General features: G+C 42.1%; 1 protein-coding gene across 2 annotated transcripts in view; it reads left to right on the top strand.

Annotated features, from left to right (window-relative positions):
* Positions 1–20,618, top strand: part of elp2 (elongator acetyltransferase complex subunit 2) — a 96,522-nt gene that overhangs the window by 53,830 nt on the left and 22,074 nt on the right. For both annotated transcript variants that reach the window (XM_062980839.1, XM_062980840.1), the window contains one exon: positions 17,734–17,806. In XM_062980839.1, the coding sequence (XP_062836909.1) occupies positions 17,734–17,806 (73 nt within the window). The remainder of the gene's footprint in view (positions 1–17,733; positions 17,807–20,618) is intronic.

Consider the following 20,618-nt stretch of genomic DNA (forward strand, 5'->3'; position numbering starts at 1 on the left):
AAGTCCACCACACTCTGAAGCAACATATTCTACCATGCGGAACAGCTTTTACTGTACAAAAGTTCTTCCTAATGTTTAGACAGAATCTCTTTTCCAGTTGTTTGAATCCTAGCCACAGGGCATGGTTTCCACATATTTTAAATTATTTTGTTGTCCTTCTGTGGACACATCTCAGCTTATCAGAATCTTTCTTGACTTGTGGTACCCAGAACTAGATACAGTATTCCAGGTATGGTCTGACCAAAACAGAATAGAGTGGTACTGATGTACCTTCTAAATATGAGAAATGAATAGAAGGCTTGTTGTGTGAGAACAGTGTCTTTTGAAATGACAGGATATTTCAATCATGGTTGTTTGTTTCATGGAAGAATTGTTTCTACAGATAAAATAAATGTTTATATAAGCATAGGATTCATAGTCTCTCAGTAGGCAGCTGGAGATACTATTTTTTGCAAGGTCCATGGAAAGGTTCTGTAAGGCCCACATTCTGGAATAATTCCCAGCGAGCTCATTGTTCATTCTCATTTCTTACCTTTTAAAAAAATTCACAGTACCTTTAAAGGCATTTAAAGGCATTTGGAAAGCTTGCCAGTTTTTTCACACCCTGTCATCCTTGGCAGGCTGAAGATGGCATGTTTTTGAGCAGTTTGGCTCTGGTGAATCTGAGCACATGAACCTGGAAATATTCATAGGGAGATAATATAGTTGCATGATTTACTCCAACCTTTTTTTGCAAAAAGGACATGTCTGAAGGTCTGTACAATTTCTAACTAATTAAACTGAATACAGACTGTGAACCATGGGCTGAGTTAGTTTTCCCTTCTCTTTTTGCAATTCCAAGCAGGCATCAAAATATTACTGTTGTCAAGATGCTGAACTGTATGCTTTGTAAGTCACAAATTGTGCAGTTGAACCATGACAAAAGCTAGATATGTAATATACCAATGCTTCTTAAGCTAACCAGGTACATTAGACAAGCTGGGATTTTGTTTTCCCAAACACCATCTTTATACATATTTGTATAAATATTCTGTTATACCTCTTTCTTTGTTTTGTGGAAACTTTCTGCAGTCTCTGGACCACCACTTTGAGTAGCACAGGAATGCCCCCAAACTGGAAATTGAGGCACCTTGGTGTTCTGGTAATGTCAGAATATAATACTGCATAGACTTTAGATTGACATCTTATTCAAATAGGTTCCTCCAAGTAGCTTTTAACTGAAACCCAATTGCACAATTTAGTCCAAAATTGCCTGTTCTAATTGGCATGGCTTTCTCAGCCTTTATATCTCAGTTAGAGATACTTCTAAAAATCCAACAACACCCCAGTGCCTGGATTGTATAGTGAAGTCATGATTGTTCCTGTGATTCAATACTGCATTTATTAATCCAAATGCTTTATGAGTGCCATCCAGAAATATCCTATGGTGGGGTCAACATAGGACAGAGATTGAGATAATTACAATTAAGTGGTGGCTATTACCTAATTCTCAGAGTGGTCTGTAATAGCCAGAGGAAAAAAGCAAGGAAGGAAAGTACATATTTTTTCCCCACAGCAGTAAACTCTTTTTAGTGTTTCACAAAATGTTTCCCTTGCTTGATCTTAACAGTGGAAAATAATTGGGGGATATATTTTTAGTAGAAAGCACAGTAGAATCCTAATTTGTACTATATTACATTTCATAATGCTACCAGAAGCAATAAATTGTCCTGTTCTTCCAACTCAGCACCCTCTAGATATTTTTGGACTACAATCCCCATTAGGTTCAACTAGCATGGTCAAGGAAGCCAAGGCCACAGTGGTCCATGCCTTGGTTACATCCAGACTGGATTATTGCAACACTCTCTACTTGGGGCTGTCCTTGAGATGCCCCTACTAAAGCAGCCCCACTGGCTGCCAGTAAGCTGCCAGTCCCTATATGGTTCGGGCCCTGTCTAGCTTTGTGATCGCATCTCCACTTATGAAGCAGTGAGGGCTCTAAGAACTGCCAGGGAGGCTCTCCTCTCGCTTCTGCCACCATCACAAGCGTGGTTGGTGGGGACGAGGGAGAGGGCCTTCTTGGTGATGGCCCCCAACTCTGGAACGCCATCCCCGGAGAGATCAGGCAAGCCCCTGTACTGTCCACCTTCTGGAGGGACCTGAAAACCTGGTGGTTCCTGCAGGTTTTCGAACATGATTAGTCCCCCCCCCCCCGGTTGTCATCTAGGACCCTGCTCTGTACTTTACCCACTTCCCCAGCCCTGTTATATCCTGTCACATTAACCTTTGCATAGCCCTTCATAGATGTCCATGTCTATTCTGAAACTCTGGCCATTGGTATTTTAAGTCCGTCTAATATAGCAGACTGAAATTGGATTTTAATTTTTGTGGTTGATTTTAGATGGAATGTATGATTTTTGTTATTATTATTATTTATTATTATTAAACTTTATTTGTACCCCGCTAGCATCTCCCGAAGGACTCGATGCGGCTTACAAAGGCCAAGGCCTCAACACACAATATAACAATACAAAACAAAGGCAAATTAAAAACAATTAAAACAGTATAAACCACAAGCAATAACAATACGCTAAAACACAATAGAACTGGGCCGGGCCAGAGTAATGGGTACAAGATTAAAAGTGCTGATGTGACAGGTGATATATAAGGCTTATAGGGCAAGTGCAGAGTGCGATATGCGATCTTAGTTCTAATAAAGTGCTTATGGGACTCGGTATTGGAGATTTCCTATTAATCTGGGAAGGCACATTGGAACAGCCAGGTCTTCAAGTTCTTTCTGAAGACTGCCAATGTAGGGGCCTGTCTGAGATCCTTGTGGAGGTTATATGATGTTTGACTTTGTTGTATGGTCTCTGTTTGGCAATTGAATGTTTGCCTTGTTGGAAACTGCCTTGAGTCCTCTAGAGGAGATGGGTATATACATTTATTATTATTATTATTGTATGACACAGCAAACAAGATGTATTATTATTATTATTATTATTATTATTATTATTATTATTATTGACACAAAGACATAGTATGACACAGCAAATGAGATATATATGCTGGATTTCGTATCACAAAATCACAAGTCGAACACTTCCCAAGTGTTTAGGACTGCGTGATGTATTTTCGGATGATGCGTGCAGATCCCAGTAAGGTGGCCTTTTGCAATTGATAGATCATAATTTTGTCAATGTTTATTGTTTCCAAATGCCGGCTGAGATCTTTTAGTACGGCACCCAGTACAGCACCACCGGGACCACCTGTACTGGTTTATGCCAGAGTCTTTGCAGTTTGATCTTAAGGTCCTGGTAGCGGCTGAGTTTTTCCTGTTGTTTTTTATCAATCCGACTGTCACCTGGTATGGCGACATCAATAATCCAAACCTTTTTCTTTTCCACAACCTTGATGTCTGGTGTGTTGTATTCCAAAACTTTGTCAGTCTGGATTCGGAAGTCCCACAATATTTTTGCGTGTTCATTTTCCAATACCTTTGCAGGTTTGTGATCCCACCAGTTCTTTACTGCTGGGAGGTGGTACTTGTGACATAAATTCCAATGAATCATTTGGGCCATATAGTTATGCCTCTGTTTGTAGTCTGTCTGTGTGATTTTCTTACAGCAGCTGAGGATATGATCAATGGTTTCTTCAGCTTCCTTGCACAGTCTGCATTTTGGGTCATCAGCTGATTTTTCGATCTTGGCCTTAATTGCATTTGTCCTGATGGCTTGCTCCTGGGCTGCAAGAATCGGGCCTTCTGTCTCCTCCTTCAGTGTCCCATTTGTGAGCCATAGCCACGATTATTATTATTATTATCATCATCATCATCATCATCATCATCATCATCAGGCCTATGGCTCAATGTATGTGGAGGGCATTGGGTTAGGCTGTATTGTATATAGTGCCCAAAATTATAATAATCATACGTGGCCCATAGACTGCTTTCATGCTGAGCATGTATCATTATTTGCCTTTGGTGCCAACCTTAGTTCATGATCCATTGTAAGGAAGAAAGCAAGAGCACTGTTGCTGAAGGCACAAGTAATATTTCTTTTCTTGACTTAGCTGCTTTACTAGTAAAATTGGATGGTCGGTTATGTATAAGAGAACAGGGCATCTGTGCCTTTTAGATGTCATGCATATAGCTCAAATTGTAGTCTCTCTTTTAATGTGCAATATCATGGCTGACTTAGGCTGGGAAAGAATGGGATGATGGAGGGCTGTGTAGTTTTTTTTAATGTTGTTTTAATTGCATTTTAATGTTTTTATGCTCTATGGCACTAAAGATGTAATTTAAAAAAATTATACCCAAATTTTAATGCATTCACTCTGTTTTTAATAGTATCGTGTCATGTTTGCTGTTAGTCGCCTTGAGTCCCTATAGCAGGAGAAAGGAGGGATAAAAGTAAAGTAAATAAATCAATAATTATACATTTTCTTCAGCCAACTCTTTAGGATGATGGGAGTTGCAGTTTAGCACATTTTGCACTGTGCGGTTGGGAAAAGACACCGTAGAGCAGGAACTGAAACCTCCAAATGTTGCTGGGTGGCTGCTTCTAAAATTCTTTCGTATTGTTGAATGAGACTGCTGGGAAAGGCATTCTCATAACATCTGGAAACTTGCACCTTTCCCATCATAGCCATTGGGTAATGAAACACCCGGATACATTTATAAAGAGAAAAAGAGAGAGGGAAGGATTTCAAACCCCTCGTAATCCTTATGGGTTGTTATAAGATAGCTCTAATAAGCTCAAAGAAATGCCTTTCTAGAAGGCAGTCTTTTTGCTGGCTGGCTAATGATGCTCTGAGGGGACAATCTTTACATTCAGCAGATAACTCATTACTGAGAGAAGGTCAGAGAAACAGGTAGCAGAAATGTAAGCTTAATAAGCCTGGCGGCTCCCCATTCCCCAGAACAGATAGTTTTCTTGTCATAGGAACTATATCATAGAAAAGGGAATTCTTTTTCTAAGGTTGTAATTTATCAATGAACACACAATCAGATGTATAGGATTTGAGCTAGATGTGGACATCCCATGCTATATCCAGATGTTAATTTTGTATGATTCTATTTTTAAATAAACGTTAGGCATACATAGCTCGGAGTGCTGAATCTGGTCTTTCTTTAATCCATATTTTATTTCATTAAATTTCTCATTCTGTTAGAGATGGGGAAGTTCTTCAGAGTGAGAGAAATGTCAATGGCATACTATAATCTCAAGGACTAATCATTCCTTTAATTTATAGAAATTGGATGACAATGATGTAAAAGAAATAAGATATCCTTGTTTAGAACATACCATCTAGGGAGATTATTAGATAATTATGGTCACACTTCTATAATACGCTCATATGGATATTTTAAATTACATTATATGATTTTATGTTGTTAAAATATCTCAGTGAAAATTCAGAGAAGATAGTGAGGGTGGGAGAATGTAGGATAAAACAGAATTTGAAAATTGGCAAAAGAAAGCACACATTCCGTCATCCCAGGGAGAATTTATTAGTTCAGTCTCCAAACACATATTGCTTGTGAGGCAACAGAAAGTGCAGGTCCCAGTAGCTCCAGAAACAGGCAAACTACAAATCCCAGGATTCCATAGCATTGAGTCATAGTTGTTCAAGTAGTGTTGGATTGCATTAGTTCATTGGTATAGATGTAGCCTTTGTCACAACCCCGTAGAAAAGACAATACGTACAGTAGAGTCTCACTTATCCAACACTCGCTTATCCAACGTTCTGGATTATCCAACGCATTTTTGTAGTCAATGTTTTCAATATATCGTGATATTTTGGTGCTAAATTCGTAAATACTCTAATTACAACATAACATTACTGCATATTGAACTACTTTTTTCTGTTAAATTTGTTGTAAAACATGATGTTTTGGTGCTTAATTTGTAAAATCATAACCTAATTTGATGTTTAATAGGCTTCTTCTTAATCTCTCCTTATTATCCAACATATTCGCTTATCCAACGTTCTGCCGGCCCGTTTATGTTGGATAAGTGAGACTCTACTGTATTTTTATTATTTCATGTAGAAGATCTGGGTGGGGGGAGACAGACCTCATCCATTCTATGTCTTAATTGCAACAGCTCTTGTTCACTGTCATTGGATAATGAGGCAATGACTTTCCTTAAGGCTTGAGCTGGAAATTTTTCTGCACGTGTTTTGAAGCAGTAAGCAGTGTGTTTTGACAGGCAATAAGGAAATATTGTTAGTTCCCATTGTAACTGAGTGGCATTCATCTTGAAAGAAATGGTATAAAATCATGTGAAATTGAGGCTTAATGTTGCCATAACAGCAACCCCCCCCCCCCCAAAGCCCCAAAAACCGAGCAAGGAGATGGATTGCTTAAAAATAGAGTTTCCTAGTTCAATTTCTGTGCAGAATATTGTTGCATCAGCACTAGAATTCAGAAGAATTTTTGTAAAGTTTTGATAAATGTTTAAGGAGATGATGGTGTATAAGGGCATCTATTGAAATGTTTGAATGTGAAAATTATATTTTGGAAAAATAAAGATTTTGAAACATCTCAAAGATCTTATGATTTGGGTCTTGCTCAAGGGAGAAAAGTGGATTACAAATAAATAATAATAAAAATCATAATCACCCAAATATAGTAGTGCCAATCGGAATAGACCTACACCAATAAATGGGACTTGTTAGTTATTATTTAAATATTTCTGTTGATATCAATAGCTCTATTTTAGCTGGATTAAAAGCAGATTTAAATCTTGTTCGCATATACTGGAGATTAGATTTTTACAGGTTAACTGTAATCAGCCCCTGTTTACACATGCCTGTGTACTACTAAAATTGTTCAACATTATCAAAATTGTACCATCTGCAGTTTTATACATGACAATGTAGGGATTTTCTAGAACCTTTTCCATGCTTTAAATCAAATAAAATCTTAACTGACATGTTTATTTGGCTATATATTATCTAAATCTAAAAAATAGGACATTTCAGTTCTACATGCATTTCTGAAAAGTTTTCCCTATAAATTAAAGTATATGAACTAAAATATTTTATTAGGAAAAAACAACAATAATAATGATATTTATTTCCTTTTTAATTTTTGTAAATTAATGCTTTAGCAGCTTCTTTTTAAATTATTGTATGTATCCCATTCTGAAAGAAGGGCAGGACATAAGTTCAATAAAAAATTGAATAGTTTTAAATATTACCATGTATTCAGGGCTCTACTCTGAAATTATTTTATTAGAGTATTAAATGTTATGATTCAAGGTAATAGGTAGATTGGAAGAGTTGCTTCACGTTATATTTTGATTCTAACCTTAAAAAATACTTTCTAGTGCTGTTCCTAAAAGCAGGGGGGCGGGGAGACCTTGCCAATTGAATGAGCAGTTGAGCTTTTTATTACTAGGAACATATCAGCTTGTTACCTATAAGGTTGTTCACAGCCAATTCTGTTAATTTCAGGGGTGAAAAATCTACCAGTGAAAGACTCTTGCTAAATATGCCAATTTAGGCTTGTACCAATTTCCTAGATAAGTTTTGTCCTCTGATCTGCATCATTACATTTTCATTCAATTTTGTGAATTAAGTTTATAGCATATTTTAAGATGTTCTCTCTCTTTTAAGTGTATGTTTAAGTGTATTTAAATGGCCTTCCTATGGCTTGTTGAATTCTAGTACAATGGACAGATGATAAACATCTTTCTGTTCCATGTAAACTGGGAACTACATGCTGTGCTTCTCTATAAACACAAAGGTATCATTAGCCACTGATTTATCTGACTGGCTGGACAGTGTTTGATCTGTTTTGAGTGAGTTACACAGTCCCTAAAACAAATCAGGGAATCTTGGACCCACAGACCCCATTCACAGGCTCAGAGGTGATTCTGGATAATTCTCTCTTTAACCCAGTGGTTCTCAACCTGGGGTCCCCAGATGTTTTTGGCCTTCAAGTCCTAGAAATCCTAACAGCTGGTAAACTGTCTGGGGTTTCTGGTAGTTGTAGGCCAAAAACATCTGGGAACCCCAGGTTGAGAACCACTGCTTTAACCCTTCCCTAATAATATAATAAAGCACTGTGCTGCTGAACTTGCAGACCGAAAGGAGTGAGCGCCCGCTGTTGCTCCAGCTTCTGCCAAACTAGCAGTTCGAAAACATGCCAACGTGAGTAGATTAATAGGTACTGCTCCGGCAGGAAGGTAACAGCGCTCCATGCAGTCATGCCGGCCACATGACCTTGGAGGTGTCTATGGACAACGCTGGCTTTTCGGCTTAGAAATGGAGATGAGCACCAACCCCCAGAGTCAGACATGACTGGACTTAACGTCAGGGGAAACCTTTACCTTTACCTTTAATATACGTTAGGGAACCCCCATAATTATCCTTTGTTCTCCTGCTTTCTTCCATTCAGGACAGAGAGTGGTGTATGAATGGGCGACTTCCACTTTGGTATTTGAAGTTGTTGGTTAAGCCCTGACCAAGTCCATGGGGACTGAAGGTGGCATAACTACTTTGTCCTCTTCTCTGTATGGGTCGGAGGGAGAATGTATGAGCGTTGAATGAAAAGTAATGCCTCCACCTTCGTTACTTGGGTTTGGATGGGAATATTTTAATAAATCAAACGCAGAAATAATCCTTAGAATGTGCTCTTTAACTACCACTATTCACTTTAATTGGATACTGTGGAGATCTCAGACAGAGAGGAATCTTTTTTCCCTTTCTTCTTCTTATTCACTTTAGATGGTAGCGTAACTTAGTTTAGAATATGTGTGACAGAGGCTTGGATGTTGAAGAACACTAAAAAGTTTATTCAGGCACAGAGCTTAGTGGTTACAATGTTGCTTCTTAGAGCTAAACTTTCTTCAACAGTTGCAAATATAACCTATGATGAATCCACTTTCAAAATACTTTCTCCTTTCCTTGAGCAGTCTAAACCTTTTTCTTCTCTTACAACCAAAGCTATCAACTGATCACTTTGGATCTAACTGGGATTGCTTCCCCTTACCACTTAGACTCTACGAATAAACCCAAACAAGTCATTTAACTTGCTTAATATGTGTCACGACCCAGGCTACAGAGCACCAATAACCATACGCAGAGGCCAGATTCTATCTAATATCTTTATTAAGGAAATATATAAAGTTAGTAAAAGCAAATGTAAAAGTTAGTCCAGAAGCAGACCTTTCAGGAAAGGTCAAAGTTAGTCCAAAGAAACAATGTCCAATATGAAATATTAAGGTCCAAAGTTGTAATCCAATAACCGAAACACTCACTTTGCCAGGCAAAGTGAGGGGAGATGACAAGGTCCTTTAGTCCATGAACTTGAGCAAGGCTAGGAAATAACTTGATACTTGAAAACAAGGCTTGAATCGTGGAACAAAGTAACGAGGAACAAGAACAAGGTCCGTGGAATAACTTGGTAAAATCCGTGAAACAAGGCAAGGTTTAGTCCTGGGAAACAAGGCAAGGTCCGTAGGTAAACAAAGGCTGGGAAACAGGAGCGAAGGCTGGAAACAAGGACAAGGCTTGAGCAGGAACGAGGCTTGAAGCGGAGCGCGCTGTTCAGACACAACTCGCTCCGGAGGCTGACGAATTGACTCCGCAAAGTTACTCCGCGGTTAAAACACCTATATAGAGTCTAACTTTCCCGCCGAGAGCAGTTCTCTGGGAACCAGAAACGAAAGCTAATCTCTGAGACCAGATGTTTGACTCCTTAAAGATTCTCATGGAAAGCAGGCTTAATTGGCAAATTCTTAGCAATTATTCTCGCACTCCTGCGCGAGGCTGCTTCCAAACCTCTCTGTTGTTTACAAAACTCATGGCGAGAAAACACTGGAGATGTAGCCTCAGTATTTGTTTGACATACTTCTGGAACATAATCCTCTTGCAGGTGCAAGGTTCCCAGATCTGGCTGGGAAGAATCTGTCTGAGAAGAATCCAGTTCTGACTGGGAAGGTAAAAAACCCAAGTTTTCTTCTTCATCAGGCATCACAATGTCATGAGCAGGACTACAAGGCCCATGGGTCATCACACTATCCCCCTCCTCAAGCCCCCTCCCAAACTGGGACTCTCTCCCCGAGGCGCGAGGTCGTGGCTTGGCGGGATAGGTCTGATGGAAGCGACGGGTTAGATCAGGAGCGTGAACTGTGGAAGCGTCTTCCCAAGAGCGTTCCTCAGGGCCAAAACCCACCCAGTCAATGAGATATTGCAGGCGGCGGCGGTGAAAGCGAGAATCCAAAATGTCCTGAACCTCGAACTCGTCCTCCCCATCCACCAAAATAGGGACGGGGGCCGGCCGGTCTACATCTGGCCGCACACCATCCGCCGGAAGGAGCAGGGAGCGGTGAAACACTGGGTGAATGCGCATTGAACGCGGAAGTTGGAGTCTGAAAGTCACGGGGTTTAATTGCGCCACCACTGGATAGGGGCCAATGAAACGGGCATCTAACTTCCGGCAAGGGCGATGGGAGGGCAAAAAGCGAGTGGACAGAAAAACCCGGTCTCCTACCTTGATTTCGGGGCCCGGCTGGCGATGTTTGTCCGCGTGACGTTTATAGTCCTCCTTGGCTTGTTCCAGTTGCTGGAGCAAAAGTTGTTGCACCGCTGTGAGTTCCTGCAGCCAATCTTCTGCTGCGGGAACTTCTGAAGTTTCAATGACAGGGGGAAAGAAACGTGGATGGAAGCCGTAGTTTGCAAAGAACGGCGTTTCTTTTGTAGAAGCCTGGACTCCATTGTTGTAGGCAAATTCCGACAGTGGTAACAGAGAAGCCCAATTGTCCTGTTGGTAGTTTACATAACAGCGAAGGTACTGTTCCAAAGTGGCATTGGTGCGCTCCGTTTGCCCATCCGTTTGGGGATGATGAGCTGAAGATAAACGAGAGTCTATGCCCAATAGTTTTTGTAGTGCCTTCCAGAAACGAGAGGTGAATTGGGATCCACGGTCTGTGACCAAACTCTTGGGCAATCCATGTAGTCTGAAAACATGTTGGAGGAATAAATCTGCAGTCTCTTGGGCCGTGGGAAGACCTTCACAGGGAATGAAATGGGCTAACTTGGTGAAAAGGTCCACCACCACTAGGATCGTGGTGAATCCACAGGAAGGTGGTAAGTCAGTGATAAAATCCGCAGAAATTATTTCCCATGGGCGAGATGGGTTAGGAAGGGGGTGTAGAAGCCCTGAGGGCTTCTCCCTTCTTATCTTGGAGCGCTGGCATACTGGGCAGGTGTTAACATATTTTTCCACATCCTTGCGGATCTTGGGCCACCAGAAATCTCTTAGGATCAAATGCATGGTTTTAAATAGTCCGAAATGCCCTGCTGGTTTGCAGTCATGACACAGACGAAGTGCTTTTTCCCTGCCCGGTCCGGGTGGGATATAAACATGATTTCTATAGCAAAGCAGTCCATCTTTAAGCGAAAAGGGAAAATGCAGACCCTGACGAAGTTGGTCCTGCGCCCAGGCATCTGCTTGCTGACTAGCCCTGATTTCTTGAGCACAGATGGGCCCTGGAGTAGAGGGAGTTGAATCAATGGGAGTGGATTTGGTGTTCCCCACTGTGAGCGTGGCAAAGTTCTCGGGTTGTAGTAGTTGGGATTCAAAGGTCTCCTTGCGTCCTGCAGCGTATTCCGGTTTACGTGACAGGGCGTCTGCTTGCTTGGTTTGGGCTGGGGTCACATAATGAATCTGGAAGTTGAAACGTTCAAAGAATAAAGCCCAACGTTGCTGCCTCTGATTTAGCTTGCGGGCAGTTCTTAGATGTTCTAGATTCCGATGATCAGTGTGGACTTCAATGGGAAATTTGGCCCCTTCTAGCCAATGTCTCCAAGTTTCAAAAGCTGCCTTTATGGCTAATAGTTCTTTTTCCCAAATGGTATAGTTCTTCTCTGGTGCGGTTAGTTGACGAGAATAATAGGCACAAGGATGAAGGTGATCTCCCACCGGTTGTAGGAGCACAGCCCCAATTGCCACATCAGAGGCGTCCGCTTGCACCACAAAAAGGGTTTCAGGATCTGGATGCTGAAGGATTGGCTGGGATGTGAATAATTTCTTTAGTTGCTGGAACCCTTTCTCTGCTTGATCAGTCCAGCGGAAGGGCTGTTTTCCACGGATGCAGCTAGTGATTGGGTCAGACCAGCGGGCAAAATCTGGAATGAACTTGCGGTAATAGTTCGCGAACCCCAAGAATCGCTGCACCTCCTTCTTGTTAGTTGGCGCCCGCCATTCCAATACTGCTGAAACCTTGGCTGGATCCATGGAGAGCCCTAGAGGCGAGATACGGTATCCAAGGAAATCTACCTCTTGTAGATCAAAAGCGCATTTTTCCAGCTTGGCATAAAGTCCATGATCCCGCAGTCGTTGTAACACCATTTTGACGTGGTTCTCATGTTCTGATTGTGATCTAGAAAACACCAAAAAATCGTCCAGGTAGATTATCAAGAACCTATCTAGATAGTCCTGGAAAATGTCATTGACAAAATGCTGGAACGTTGCGGGAGCTCCGCATAATCCATAATTCATAACTCGGGACTCGAATAATCCGAATTTAGTCTGGAAGGCGGTCTTCCACTCGTCCCCTTCTCTGATGCGAACTAAGTTGTAAGCTCCCCGAAGATCCAGCTTGGTGTAAACCTTGGCTCCTCGAAGTCGGTCTAGTAGATCCGAGATTAAGGGCAGGGGATAGCTGTTCCGCTTGGTGATATTATTCAATGCTCTGTAGTCCACCACCAAGCGTAATTCCCCTGACTTCTTCTTCACAAACATCACTGGGGAGGCGGCTGGGGATTGAGAGGGTCTGATGAATCCCTTGCGAAGGTTCGTCTCTATGAATTCCCTGAGAGCTTCTTGCTCTGGTTCAGTCAGGGAGTAGAGATGCCCTCGCGGGATCGGGGCCCCCTCCACCAAGTCAATGGCACAGTCATAAGGTCTATGTGGGGGTAATTTTTCGGCTTCTTTTTCATTGAATACATCCCAATACTCGGAGTACTTCTTTGGCAAGGTGATAATGGGCTCGGTGTCTGTGGCATGGCAGACCTTGGCTACGAGGCAATGGTTTTGGCAGTACTTTGAAGCAAACTGCAGTTCTCTGTTGGACCAGGAGATGCTTGGGTCGTGAAGTGTCAGCCATGGAATCCCCAAAATCACAGGGAAATGGGGAACCTCAGTAACAAAGAAGGAAATCTCTTCCATATGTTCCCTTATCCACATCCTGGTGGGTTCCGACCACTGGCTTACGGGGCCCGTCTTGAGAGGGCGGCCATCGATGGCTTGCACCACACGGGCATTCTTGAAGTCATGATATTGTAATCCCAGAGAGTCGGCATACTCTCTATCAATGAAATTGTTGGTAGCTCCTGAGTCTATCATGGCGTGGATCATGACGGGTCCCTTTTTTGCTGACCATAAGGTGACCACTAGAAGGAACAGGACCCCGGTTGGCGGCTCTTGAATGGGTTTCTTGACCGGGTTGGCGAGCCTCTCTACGCCCGGTCGTTGTCTTCCCCCGCCGGCTGTGTGCCAGCCGCCTCAGACGCCTTCGTCTCCGTGGAGGACGCCGCCGCAAGACGGGCGGCGGGCTTCCCTTTGGCTGGGCACTCTCTGGCGAAGTGGCCCCCATTCCCGCAATACCAACAGAGATTTAGGCGTTGGCGGCGGGCCTTCTCGGCGGCATCTAATCTGGGACGCACATTGCCCAACTGCATCGGCACCTCCTCGCTCCCTCTGGGGTATGGGGATGGTGGTGGGGGTCTCCACACTGGACGCGGCTGAACGCTGGCGGGAGCGGGGGGTTTTGCCCCAGCTCTACCGCTCTGGCCTCGTACCCACTGTTTCCTGTTGGCAATCATGACTTCAGCCCGTAAACATTGATCGATGAGTGCTTCCAGCGTTTGGGGAGGATCCACCTTGGAGATTTCCTCCAGCATTTCAATGTTGAGACCCTCCCGAAATTGTCCTCTGAGGGCAACATCGTTCCAGCCGGTGTTGTGGGCCAGCACTCGGAACTCGGCTATGTACTGAGACATGGGTCTGTCTCCTTGGAAGAGGCGGCGGAGTTTGTGCCCGGCTGCCTCCAAATTGTCCTCGATTCCCCAGGTCGCCTTAAGGTGGTCCAAGAAATGTTGCGCTGACCTTAGATGTGGGGAGGCTTGGTCGAACAGAGCCGTCGCCCAGTTAGCCGCTGGCCCGTCTAGGAGACTGTAAATCCACGCCACCTTGATGTCTTCCTGGGGAAACTCGGCATCACGGGCCTCTAGATAAGCTTGGCATTGGCGACGGAAAACATGAACCTTAGAAGCTTCTCCAGTAAACTTGGTTGGCAACGCCATGGCCGGAAGACGGATTCCGCGTTCCTTCAAACCCTTTATTTCCCCATCCTGTGCATTGAGCTTATCACGGATTCGGTCCACCTCATCCTTGTCGATGGTGTAGGTAATCGGCTGGCCGCTCGGCCCAGGTACGGCTCCGGTAGACATTCTGGCCGAGGTTAATTGGTGCTTAGGGTGGCGGAGTCAAACTGTCACGACCCAGGCTACAGAGCACCAATAACCATACGCAGAGGCCAGATTCTATCTAATATCTTTATTAAGGAAATATATAAAGTTAGTAAAAGCAAATGTAAAAGTTAGTCCAGAAGCAGACCTTTCAGGAAAGGTCAAAGTTAGTCCAAAGAAACAATGTCCAATATGAAATATTAAGGTCCAAAGTTGTAATCCAATAACCGAAACACTCACTTTGCCAGGCAAAGTGAGGGGAGATGACAAGGTCCTTTAGTCCATGAACTTGAGCAAGGCTAGGAAATAACTTGATACTTGAAAACAAGGCTTGAATCGTGGAACAAGGTAACGAGGAACAAGAACAAGGTCCGTGGAATAACTTGGTAAAATCCGTGAAACAAGGCAAGGTTTAGTCCTGGGAAACAAGGCAAGGTCCGTAGGTAAACAAAGGCTGGGAAACAGGAGCGAAGGCTGGAAACAAGGACAAGGCTTGAGCAGGAACGAGGCTTGAAGCGGAGCGCGCTGTTCAGACACAACTCGCTCCGGAGGCTGACGAATTGACTCCGCAAAGTTACTCCGCGGTTAAAACACCTATATAGAGTCTAACTTTCCCGCCGAGAGCAGTTCTCTGGGAACCAGAAACGAAAGCTAATCTCTGAGACCAGATGTTTGACTCCTTAAAGATTCTCATGGAAAGCAGGCTTAATTGGCAAATTCTTAGCAATTATTCTCGCACTCCTGCGCGAGGCTGCTTCCAAACCTCTCTGTTGTTTACAAAACTCATGGCGAGAAAACACTGGAGATGTAGCCTCAGTATTTGTTTGACATACTTCTGGAACATAATCCTCTTGCAGGTGCAAGGTTCCCAGATCTGGCTGGGAAGAATCTGTCTGAGAAGAATCCAGTTCTGACTGGGAAGGTAAAAAACCCAAGTTTTCTTCTTCATCAGGCATCACAATGTCATGAGCAGGACTACAAGGCCCATGGGTCATCACAATATGACACAACTAGAGATCTGAGCTTCCCTGGTTTCCCTAACCTGGAACCAGTGTCTTCCCTGTGACTCAGATCACAGACTAAACTGTTTTTAAAACATTCCCTCCTTTTCATCCAAACGGCGGTTGGCTCCGCCCTCGTTACTATGGCAACCTGCCTCAGAATGCTGAGCTGGCTACCATCCCCCATGCACTGGTAACTAATACTTACCCTTTTAAACATAGTTAAACATGACTTTTAAAACGCAATTAAACATGACATCTATAAATCAAAATAAAAACACTTCTTTACAGATACATTTCTGTCAATGATGAACAAGTTTTCTGAAGCCGTCAGAAACTCTGTTTCGGAAACCAGTGTCTCACAGTACCCATCATGCACAGATCTTCTGATAGCCAAGCAAAGCAATTATGTGACCCACACGTTCTTGTGAAATGCCGATTATGCTTGAAATTTCTCTCTGGGTGATACGAAGTGAATCTGGGTGAATCAATCTGTCAACCTTTTGCTTGTGAAACTCTGTGGTTTCTGTCACAGGACGTCCAACTCCCACCTCAACATCTTTAAACTTACTCGCCCAATGACACACAGTACTCACATCAACACAATCACCATAAATAGCTTGCATTCTCTGATGAATCTCCTTTGGGGTAACACCTTCTGCTGTCAAGAATTCAATGACTGCACTTTACTTAAGTCACATTGACTGACCATCTGCGCAGAGTTCCATATTTTGCACTTTAACAACCCAACTGTTCAATGCTAAGGCTTCTTGCCAAATGGAAATGTAGAGGAGAGTCTACTGAACAAGCCAGTACCTGCCGCATACCAGTACTGCCATCTGTTGAGGAGTTACGAAGGTGGAGGCATTACTTTTCATTCAATCCTCGTAAAAAGCCCACTGTCTCAGCCAATATTTGCAAGTACTAACTCAGTGGTTCTCAGCCTGTGGGTCCCCAAATGTTTTGGCCTAAAACTCCTAGAAATCCCAGCTCGTTTACCAGCTTTTAGGATTTCTGGGAGTTGCAGGCCAAAACATCTGGGGACCCACAGTTTGAGAACCACTAGCTGAATCCTGAGGTTAAGGTTGCGCTAGTGCCTGCAACTACTGAATACAAGTTGAGTATCCTTTATCCAAAATGCTTGGGACCAGAAATAATTTGTATTTTCATACTGACATATACATCATGAGGTGTCTTGGAGATGGGACCCAAATCTACACAATAATATCATTTATGTTTTATAGACACCTTGGCACCGTTGCCCAAAGGTAATTTTGTCGACAACAGTTGTATGCATGAAACAAGGTTTGTGTATATCTTATCTTCGTGATTTCATCTCTCCCTATGAACCAGCACAGGCTCTAAGATCTTCCAGAGAGGCTCTTCTCTCACTTCCACTATTGTCACAAGTGTGGTTGGTGGGAACGAGGGAGAGGGCCTTCTCGGTGGTGGCCCCCGGCTACGGAACTCTCTCCCCAGGGAAATTGGACTGGCACCAACACTTGAAATATTCCATAAAGACTTGAAAACATGGTTGTTTCAATGAGCTTTTGTTTAAATCAGCTGCACTTTTTCTGTACAGTCCCAACTTGCTCCTGTTCGGTTCTAGCACTTTATTCTACTCTTGTCCTATTATCTATAATTGCACAAACCTACCCCTCCCGTGCATCTTGAATAGTCCCATTTTATCCTGGAATTGATAAATTGTGTGTTTTACTTTAAGATATTTTGTTTGTTCTTTTACGCATTTAATTTTGTAATTTGTACTATGTTTTAATTGTATGCTTGTTCTCAGGGCTTTGTCCCCATGTAAGTTGCTGTGAGTCCCTTTGGGGAGATGGAGGCGGGTTATAAGAAATAATAATAATAATAATAATAATAATAATAATAATAATAATAATAATAATAATTTTTATTATATTGTACCATCAGAAAGTCAAAATGTCACTATCTCTTTGGATTTTGGGTAACTGAGATTTTGTTATTCTGGCTAAGAGATACTCAACTTTGTTCATTCACCCCCTTTCTTGATATATGTGTGTATATTGTGATCAGTATAGAAAATATTATTTGGTATTTATATAAGTTTGAACTTTTGAATGACTTAACACAGTGATTCTCAACCTGTGGGTCCCCAGGTGTTTACCAGCTGTTAGGATTTCTGGGAGTTGAAGACCAAAATATCTGGGGACCCACAGGTTGAGAACCACTGACTTAACAGTTAAGGATTTCTTGTCTCTTCACTACCTCAATTCCTTGATCATTTTAGGTACGGCCACGGCTATGAAATTTTTTGTGTCGCCTGCAATAAAGCCAAAACTATTATTGCCTCAGCATGCAAGGTAAGGAAAAGTAAAGGTACAAAATTTGGATGATAGATAGGTTTACCCTAATTGTGCTGAGTGGCTTTAATAAGACCAGTATAGGTCTGTTGCATTAAACCAAAAGTGGGAAACTGTCTAAAAACATATGGGCCAAATCTCTCTTGTTGGCACCCCGTGGGCCCTTTTCTGCATGTCAAAATGCCTCTCAAATTGGTGACCTGAAGTGGCATCATGTCAGTTCCTGACACCATTTTGAAAATAGAGACATTAGAAGTAGGAGTTTTGGGGGATGGCAGGATCCGGGATGGGTGAGGTGTTTTTACGCATATTTCCACACTTGGTAGAATTTCTTTGGGTGGCTTTGGGTGAAAATTTTCCTGAACTCCTGCAATAAAATGGTGCCTTTTGAGGGACCTACATGAGATGTAAGGGCGGTAAAAGCATGGTCTGGGTGGGCTACTTCTTTTCCTGACTCCTTGATTAAACTAAAAACCCTACAGAATGTAGCCAGATGCATTTGAGAATTCTGTAAACACGCCTTCTCCAATTCCTCTTCTACAGAGACTAATTTGCATAGACATATTGTCTTGGTATATTGGCTATCTTGAAACAATCTTTATTTCAACAGCAAATGTGGAGATTTGTGTCTTAAAAACATAGTTGAGATGCATATTTTTAACACTGATGTGAGAGGAGATTCCATGATATATTTTGTAGATGATTTCCCATATGTATTATCAATTGAAGTCTGGAAGACTGGATGAGGAGCAAAAATGGGGTTTTATGAGGCCAGGGCAAAAATAAGCTATTTTATTTCAAAATTCTATCTGCTGGTAGCATAAACAGAATGTGAAGCTCTTAAAGCCACAGTCTATCAACATTCAGTAATCTATATATATAAATGAGTGATGGCATCACGGCGACCCACAAAACAACAAAACTACAGGCCCCCCAACCTCGAAATTTGACAACACAACCCATCATCCACGCCTCTAGTTTGATACAACAAAATGAAAGAAAAATAAAGTCCTAATTAGAGGGAGAGCAATAATTGTTTTTATCCAATTGCTGCCGGTTTAGAGGGCTAATCTCTGCCCATTTGGTCTCCTAGCAACCAACTCAGCCAAGGGACAGCCAGGGTTCAGTTAGGGGACAGGCAGATTTAGGCCTCACTTAGGCCTCTTCCACAGATTATCTTATTTGCACTGGATTATATGGCAGTGTAGACTCAAGGCCCTTCCACACAGCTATATAACCCATTTATAATCTTATATTATCTGCTTTGCACTGGATTATCTTGACTCCACACTACCATATAATCCACTTCAGTGTGCATTTTATACAGCTGTGAAGAAGGGGCCTCATATAATCCAGTTCTAAACAGATAATATAAGATTATCAATATGCAGTAGAGTCTCACTTATCCAACATAAACAGGCCGGCAGGATAAGTGAATATGTTGGATAATAAGAAGGGATTCAGGAAAAACTGATTAAAGGCTGCAGGTTTGAATTGGGGGAGCGGAGAGAGCCCCCACTGTTAGCCCCAGCTTCTGCCAACCCAGAAGTTCAAAAACATGCAAATGTGAGTGCATCAATAGGTACTGTTCCAGCGGGAAGGTAATGCCATTCCATGCAGTCATCCCACATGACCTTGGAGGAGTCCACGGACAACGCTGGCTCTTTGGCTTAGAAATGGAGATGAGCACCAACCCCCAGAGTCAGACACGACTGGACTTAATGTCAGGGAAAACGTTTACCCTTTACCTTAACTACCACCAATTCCTCAATACTTTATTTCCCATACCACCATACTTCGCCACAGCAACGCGTGGCCGGGCACAGCTAGTAAGCTATAATACAGGCATCAAAAATACAGTTTGTTCTTAATGGGGAGAATGAATACTATTAAAATCACTCTCATTCCAAAGGGAATTTTTGTACTTTGTAAAATTTCAGTATGAACATAGAACATGGTAAAGAACATGGAACATTAATTAATTTTATTTTGAGTGGCACACTTTATAAGGATGATAAAAGCAGATAAATCCTAGGAGACAAGTGAGTTAGGAATCATTTATAACCAAAAATACTTTGAAATGAATAAACTCATATAGTGAATGAAAGAGGTGTACATATTTTGTTTCTTTCAAGGCAATAGCAAGAAATGGAAATTTGTAAGTCAGGCATTACAAGCCGTGGCATTACATGTAATAGAGAGATTAAGAAAACAGAGATTTTGCCAGTGCTTAAAACAGCAGAGCTTTAGAAGTGTTTTTCAATGCCCAAAAATATATACTCTCCCATAAAACAACTTGTTTTATTTCATGCACTCAAGAGACAAAAATGAAGCAGACTTTGATAAAAATAACATATTTGGTTTGCTCACAACCTTCATGTGTTCAGCATACACAGGTACAAAACTTATTGGTCCCATTTTAGAAAGTTTTGAGATAATTCTCTGTGCCATCCAGCTCTTATAACAAAACAGCTATCAATAGGTCACATAGTCAAAACGAGAGCGAAAGAGAGAGAGAGAGAGAGCATGTGGTCAGCAGCCCCTTTTATAATCTCTCAGGAACCATAGCGTAAAGGAAGCTGCAGACCAGAACATACATACAGGAAACAGTAAGCAACAGGATCATAGATAAACATTGCTAGAGAGCGCATGAAGAAGGTTGTCATTTCCAATAAACTTGGAAGAAATGTGAGCAATATTTGATACCTAATGTTTTCGTTGAGGCATTTTTATCTTAAATAGACATTTTGGTGGTTTTATGAAATGGGAAATTTGAAAAGAAGGCCTATGTGAGGACTGGATGTCATATGCC

Source organism: Anolis carolinensis, chromosome 4, assembly GCF_035594765.1.
Source record: "Anolis carolinensis isolate JA03-04 chromosome 4, rAnoCar3.1.pri, whole genome shotgun sequence".
NCBI classification, from domain to species: Eukaryota; Metazoa; Chordata; class Lepidosauria; order Squamata; family Dactyloidae; genus Anolis; species Anolis carolinensis.